The 7,737-nt window shown below is 41.7% G+C and overlaps 1 protein-coding gene across 1 annotated transcript in view; it reads left to right on the plus strand.

Annotated features, from left to right (window-relative positions):
• Window positions 1-7,193, plus strand: part of LOC103776637 (mucin-2-like) — a gene marked incomplete at its 3' end in the record, with an annotated part of 27,010 nt that extends 19,817 nt beyond the window's left edge. The window contains exons 24-31 of the mRNA XM_008944192.1: window positions 492-648; window positions 1,846-1,974; window positions 3,661-3,808; window positions 4,415-4,458; window positions 5,047-5,244; window positions 5,389-5,418; window positions 5,617-6,087; window positions 6,960-7,193. Of these exons, the coding sequence (XP_008942440.1) occupies window positions 492-648; window positions 1,846-1,974; window positions 3,661-3,808; window positions 4,415-4,458; window positions 5,047-5,244; window positions 5,389-5,418; window positions 5,617-6,087; window positions 6,960-7,193 (1,411 nt within the window). The remainder of the gene's footprint in view (window positions 1-491; window positions 649-1,845; window positions 1,975-3,660; window positions 3,809-4,414; window positions 4,459-5,046; window positions 5,245-5,388; window positions 5,419-5,616; window positions 6,088-6,959) is intronic.
• Between the last annotated feature and the right edge of the window lie 544 nt (window positions 7,194-7,737).

Below are 7,737 nucleotides of genomic sequence, written 5' to 3' on the forward strand. Positions count from 1 at the left end.
CCTCCCATATCTCAAGAGACCTCCCAGTTTTACTAGTTTGAAAAGCAATTTGGAGTTGAACTGGGGCAACCCTACAAGAAAGCTGGGGAGGGACTTTTTAGGATATTGGGTAGTGACAGGACTGGGGGGAATGGGGCAAAGCTGGCAGTGGGCAGATTCAGGCTGGACGTGAGGAAGAAGTTCTTCCCCCTGAGAGTGGTGAGACCCTGGCATGGGTTGCCCAGAGAGGTGGTTGAGGCCCCATCCCTGGGGGTCTTTAAGGCCAGGCTGGAGGAGGCTCTGGGCAGCCTGATCTAGTGGGAGGTGTCCCTGCTCATGGCAGAGGGGTTGGAACTGGGGGATCCTTGTGGTCCCTTCCAACCCTGACAGATTCTGATCTGTTTTAGCAGAGGACTCTGTAGTGTTGGCTTGATGGTTGGACTTGATGACCTTGGAGGTCTCTTCCAACCTAAAGGATTCTTTGATTCCATGACCATTCCTTCCTCCCACAGGTGGACCCGATGCCCTTCTATGAAGCTTGTGTCCACGACGCCTGCTCCTGTGACAGCGGGGGGGACTGTGAGTGCTTCTGCTCCGCCGTGGCCGCCTACGCCCAGGAGTGCATCAAGGCTGAAGCTTGTGTGTTCTGGAGAACTCCTGATATATGCCGTGAGTAACCCTTCAGCTCAGCTCTGTCTTGGTGGCTGTGGTCAGGAAGCCCATCAATGAAACCATTCGTGCTGTCACTGCAAGGTCGTGCTGGCCACACAATGTGATTTATATTCAGGGTATATCAGGGAACAAAGAGAACTAGGAAATTGGTATATTTTGATTTATCTTTTATTCAACCTGTTTTCTTCCTTTCTTTCCCCCTCTTTTTTATTTTTTTTTCTTCTCTTTCTCTTCCTCTCTGTTTTTCCCTTTTTCTTTTTTTTTTATTTGTTAATAGTTTTTTTTCTCTCCCTTTTTTTCCCCTCTCCCTTTTTTTCCCTCTCCCTCTTTTTTCCCCCCTTTTTTTCCCTCTCCCTTTTTTTCCCTCTCCCTTTTTTTCCCTCTCCCTTTTTTTCCCTCTCCCTTTTTTTCCCTCTCCCTTTTTTTCTCTCTGTTTTCTTTTTCTTTCTCTTTCTCTCTCTTTTTTTTTTTTATTGATGTTAAGGTTGGTTTCATATCATTCTTCCATCCTACCTGATAACTGGTGAACTGCAGTTCCTGTTATTTCTCCTCTCTCATTTTTCCAAATTATTCAGAATCTGATTTTAGCAAAAGCATATGGAACGTGCTCCTGTGTAGATGAACCTAATAATTATTGAGTATATAAGCAGTGTCCACTAATGCTCATACCAGTCCATCATAAAATAATGTAAAATTAGATTAATATATCTCCAGAAAGTGCTGAAATCAAAATGGTTGAGATTTTAAGTGCAGAAATGTAGATTTTTTTTAACTTAAATTTGAAAAATACATTTGGAATTCAGGCCAGTTGTAGTTTTTAAGTGTAAGCAGTCGGTGAAACAGAAGTTTTACATTTCAATCAGCTCTGATATATAAGTTCATAAAAGCTCCTTCCTCTGTCCATTAATACCCAGACTAACTCTTTAACTTTTTTTTGTATGATTTGAAACAAATATTTTCACCTTATGGCTTGAGTGTTTAATAAGAACATCTTGTACCCCAGAGTTTTGACCCAAAATTTTGATGTACCCTATGTTTTAAGTGTAGTAGAAGAAAGTCCAGGTCCTCTACCTCAAGACAAAGCTTTTTTGGCATAATGAGTCAATTTATTTAGCTTGTAACTTTAAAGACCTGATCAGAGCTGTGTTCTGGCAACTGTGTTTTTAATCAGCTTCTCTTTTTTTTTGTCCTCAGCTATATTTTGTGACTACTACAACCCTCGTAACGAGTGTGACTGGCACTATGAGCCTTGTGGCAGCAACATCACGACCTGCAGGATGATTAACAACGTCAGCACCAACTTCACAGTGCCATACTTGGAAGGTAATAAATGCCTTGCCATTTTTTGCATTTTATTTTATATAAATATAGTCCAGGTATTGTTTAGTGGATATGGAATAGTCATCTTGAGAAGATACTCCTACATCTGTTATGTTGAATTTGTCTCTAGTTCATATATACATTTCCTAGACTGTAATTTATTAATTATTAACATCAGTGGGTGATAGCTGCATTGCTCTCAGCCATAAAACTATGTCTCTGCTCAGGTAATATCCTGAAACACCCAAGATTGTTGCACCATCCTTCACCAGAGGGAAAACATTTGACATGGGAAAGCAGCAAGTTATTGATAGTTGGGGGTTTTCAACCTGATCATTCTTTATGCATCAGACCACCTTGACTTTATTAATGTGAAGCATCCTCCTACCTCTACAATGGAAATTATCTTGGAGATATTATAAAGGAGAGCATAAAATATTGTCAGAGGGTTGCTGGGGGCTACCTCCATTCTTAGTGGGTTTCATTTATAGCTGTGGTGTTAGGAGGTGAAAGTCCTTGAGCTTGGTAAGTGAAAAGGAACTTCACATTATGGGGACTGCAGTGATCCAAGAATGTGAAAGATTACACACAAATATCTTTTGGTTTAACACATGATAAAATAGGAGAAAACTCAAGTTTTTGGCTACCCAGTCCTTTTGGGAAAGAAATGCCAGAGATTGACTTTGTTATTTTAATCCTTGAACTGCAGGAAACAAAACAAAACAAAACCCTTAACCTATAGATAGATAAAATATTAACTCCATATTTCAAAATAGTTTGCTTTAGAACATTAGAAAAATTTGGAAAGTGTCAGAAACCTAATTGGATCTATAATATTTTGCCTTCTAAATTATTTTTATCTTCAGTGGAAATATAAAGCACATTTACTTTTGTCAGGACATCTTCAGCACAGTCTGGCAGCATGAAGTGACTTTATTGTACCAGTTAATTAGATGGCCATTCAGTTTATAGGTTATTTAGAACTCCAGTACAGTATAAAGAGGAATTTATGTAATTAAGAATTTGATTTTATGAGAGTTTATTTGGAAGCAGGACACAATTTTTTTAAAAGTGTATTTACATGAAAATTGCAATGGGAATTGACAGACAATCCCTTGCAGGCAGAGTTTAGGTCACTGGCCAAGGGTATGGAAAAATGCAGATAAATTATCTGTTTGGGGTGGCCATACTGGTCTATTTGGGGTGGAGATAGCTGTCTATTAAAACACCATAATCAAGGTCTTGTGTTCCAATAAATTTAGTGAAAAACCTGCTTGTTAATTAATCCACTTCATATTCTTCACAAAAGTATTATTGATATAATGATCACGTCTCAATACCTGTAATAAAAATAGAGGTGGTTCTTTGTCTGAAAATTACCGGCTGCCCACAGAAATTAATATAAATGAGCAGTTTCTCCAGGATCTTGAATCTGGAAAAAGCAAATTCCATAATTCACATGTCTAAACTCATACTTAATCCTCCTCACCCCAATATTGTCAATGAGAAGGTTCGATTCAAGTCTTCTGGAAAGTCTAATTGTCCAAGGATTAATCTGAATTTGAATGCTTTTATTTCTTTCATTATGCTTGATTCAGTGAGAATCATTCCCCTTCAGAAGATGTCCTGTCATTGAGTTAAGTCTTCATCCCTGGTCTTCATCCCTTTTGTCCTACTTACCACCAACAGGTTGCTACCCCAGATGCCCTGAGAACAAGCCTGTTTATAATGAAGACACAAAGGAATGTGTGCAAGCAGATCAGTGTGGCTGTTACATCAATGGCACTTACATTCCTCTTTGGAACGAAACCATCACAGAAGAGAATTGCACAAAATGGTATATAGAAAAAGGCAAATATGTGCAGTAATTCAGGAAAATATTTATGTATGCTGAGCCCTTCATTTCTTTTACTGAGCCTCAAGCAAGTAGATTTGCAACTTCAGCTGAGGAGCTGGTACATTCTAGCATTTATCTACATAAATCAGAGGAAAAATGCCATTTATTCTACTTGAGGCTTGAAGTCAAAAAATACTGAGCTTATAATACCTACAGATTCTAAGCTTTTCATTCATAATTTTTCCAAACCTGATTTCAGGGTTGATAGTGTCCTTCTAAGTGTATCAGCAAATCCATGACGTGTACTCTTGGAAGTGTCATAAATGGGATGAAAACTGGGGGTGTCTCTGGAACAACCTTTGGAGCCTTGTGGGTTTTGGGAAGGGAGAGGCTACTCCGGCTTGCACTTAAAATGGGGATTTCAAAATCTCTGCCATCTGAAATAGTTTGAATGAAATAATGATAGGCAATATTGGGAAATATTACACCCAGAAAAATACCCCATAGTATGAGTGAGGATCAGGTGGCAAGCTCCATGGTTCTATCCTCTTGGCTCTGCCATAAAAGCATCTGCAACGTTCTAATCTTTGAAAATTTTGCTTCTAGTGTGTGTGGCCCCTCAGGAACAATAGAGTGTAAACCACTCCCAGGTAAATAACATTTCATTTTTAGCACAAATAGAAAAATAAAAATGTGTAGAATTGCTATGTCTGTTTCTACAAAAGACTTAGTATGATTTGGAATAATTCTTTCCAATGCAAGTCAAAGTTGTGGCCAAAGAAAACTGAGCAACAACTTTGTTGAACCATGCTGTCAGTACTTCAACCTTCTTCTCATGTCCCTTAATTCTTCCTCCCCATGCCCCAATATTCATAATTACTGGATTTCGCCACCTGAATTTGCATTCCCAGAACATGTAGTATTGTGGGAAAGTGTCAGACAGTAAATGGCTGTCATTTCTCTCAGGACATTTTAAAACCTGGTTTGTAAGTCTGTTCTTCCAAGTATTTTGTGCATGGATTTATTAAATGTGTTCTAATGTTCCTCTAAATGTAGAGATAAATTAGTGCAATGTATTAGATCTAAGCTCCAGCTATAATCAGAAGAATTCATGACTCATGTAAATACTTATTAACCATTGTTGTTAGCAGAAAAATTCCACAGTAAAGCTCTTGGTTGGACTCAATGATCTTAAAGGTCTTTTCCAACCAAAGTGATTTTATGATTCTTCCTTACAGGGTGTCCTTGTATCATCAATGGAACCAGTTATGAAGTGGGTGAAGTTGTGGCAAGCGTACAGGATGGAGAGAACTGTACAACATACGTTTGTGGTGAAAATGGCTCTATAGTCATTGGAAAGACTTTTCCTTGTCCAACACCTTCTTCACCAACAACCCTTTCAACCTCCTCTCCTACCAGTACTCTTACCACCACAGGTAAAGCTTCAATAGAAATGCACACCTACAAATTATTTTCTCTAAGGAAAATATTTTAAAGATCATTAGAATATTAAAAACTATTATTATATTTTTTCCTAAAGCTTGCAGATAATGGAGTAATCTTTTATTTTTCTATTTCAGTCAGCACTACAAGACGTCCACCAGCTACAAGTAAGTTTTAAATAGAAAACTAAGTTTTTAAATAACATCAAAAAATCATTTAAAGGAAAAGTAAAAAATGATGGCCACTACAGAAAAATATATTTAAAATAAAATAATTCTTTTAAATCGTAAAATGTCATAAGTATAGAGAGAAAAAAACACCTTTAAAGGCCTGGCTTGTAATCTTGCTTTTCATTTTTCTTGCAGCTCCATGTTTTGAATTTATCTGTGACTGGACTGAGTGGTTTGATGTCAGCAAACCTGAAGAAGATGGTGGTGACTATGAAACCTATGAAGCAATAAGAAAAGAGCACGGAGACAAAATATGTCAAGCTCCTGAAGAAATTGAATGCAGGGCTACGGATAAGCCTGATGTGAGCTTAGAGGAACTTGGGCAGAAGGTAGAGTGTAATGTCACCTATGGGCTGATCTGCAGAAATGAGGAGCAAGACGTGACTATGTGGCAGCTTTGCTATAATTATGAAATCAGAGTAAATTGCTGTGAGTGGCGTGAAACTTCTTGTGAGACGACGACGCGTCCAACACCAACTTCAACGCCAACCACCAGGAGCACAACAGTACCCACCACCACTACCACCAGGCAGACAACCACCACCACCACCACCACGCCCACACCCAGCCCAACCGTCACCGCTCCAGTACCTTCAACTTCTCCAGGTATTTAGCAGACCAATACCTTCTGCTCCTGCTTTGCCATAGGAGAAATAAAGGGCTGCCAGCTACCAAAGACATGTCATCTCTAGAGCAGATAGTGACAGGGAAGGAAGTCTTTCTTTGGTTGATTTGGAGCTCTGTCCTTCTGCTGGAGAGAAGATTCCCAGAAGGACGTGCTGTATGAGATTGGAGTGGGCCTTGGTTTACAATACTATTGTTTTAGTCATCGTTTGGGTGGGGCTGTGCAGATTTCCTGCCCTTTCTCCTCCTGCTTCCAGTGCTAGTGTTTGCCTGTGGTTATAGACCTAGGAAGGCAGGATGGATTTCCCTGCCAGGCTGTCAGGAACAGTTTTGCTCTGTAGGTTGCCACTTGCTGTGAGCTTTGCTCTTTGGCTGCTGAGACCCACCAGTGCTCAGTGAAGCTCACCAGGCTGACTCTGCAGCACAGGGAAGCTGCAGCCAGACAGGAACACGTTCCTGTGCATGCTTCCTTCCCAGAGCACAGCTTTCCTCCTCAGTTTTACTCCAGGAGGTAGCGGGGTGGTCTAAGTACAAAGGCAGAGACAAACAGCCTCTCAGAGCCTTTCTCCTCCTCATGCCTTCCCTATTGGTAGGTTGTTTGGGTTCAGTGAGAAGGACATCACAGCAACATCCCTAGTCTCTATGCTAGGAGAGGACTGTCTGTGTCCAGACTTGGAACTGAGCTGCTTTCTGGGGCCAGAAGGGAAGACCTACTGATACAGACCTTCACTCTGTTGAGAGTGGGCTAATGGACATGGGTGTGTGGCAGCTACCTCATGCATACCTTCTGCTCAGTGCATATCGTGTTCCACTCATGCATCCTGCACCTTTGTTTTCTCTGTTGTTTCTAACAGCCCCACCACCATCTACAGCAAGCACAGTACCCCCTCCACCCATATCAACAACCACCCCCCGGCCAACACCATCACAGCCTCCCAGCACCACCACCACCACCACCACCACGCCCCCCAGCAGCACCACCAGCAGGACCCTGGGGACAACGACAAGTGTTCCTGTTCCATCAACACCCACCACAACTGTTGGTAGCACGTCCGTGTCCACACCAATACACACCACCACCCCAATAGGTACTTGTCTTGTCTGTGCTCTTGCACGTTGCCTTGCTGAGGGAGAGATGAACGTCTGTGAGCACCTCAGCTTGTGTCTTCTCTATGGGGTTGGTGTGGGAATCAGTGTTCATTCCCTTTGGCTGCTGTAGGACCTTATCCTCACTTAGTCCCTGCTTAGTCCTCTCTCCCATGGTGTGCAGCCAGAGTGGAGCTTGGGTTTGGCGTGCTGTCATTTGAGGTGCTCTTTTGGGCACGGCCGTGTGGATTTCTTTTCCCTTGCATGGCCTTGTGGCCATTACTGCCCCTCCCACGCAGTTCTGGTTGTAGGAACCTGAGAAGATTTTCCATGGCAGAGTTTGGGGAATCCGTGTGCCCCTTGCTATGGATAAAGCCATGAGCAAACAGGTTCTCCCAGCATTCCCATGAGCGTTGCTCTCCACCTTAGCCCGCACTGCTGGGAAACAACCTGCTCACCAGCAGTATGAGACCCACTAACGTCTCAATGAATCTGCCTCCATGACAGAACGTCCTCTGTGCTTTGTAGGGCCGAGGAGGGGAGGCC

This window comes from Merops nubicus, unplaced genomic scaffold (genome assembly GCF_000691845.1).
Source record: "Merops nubicus isolate BGI_N331 unplaced genomic scaffold, ASM69184v1 scaffold9280, whole genome shotgun sequence".
In the NCBI taxonomy this organism is placed as follows: domain Eukaryota; kingdom Metazoa; phylum Chordata; class Aves; order Coraciiformes; family Meropidae; genus Merops; species Merops nubicus.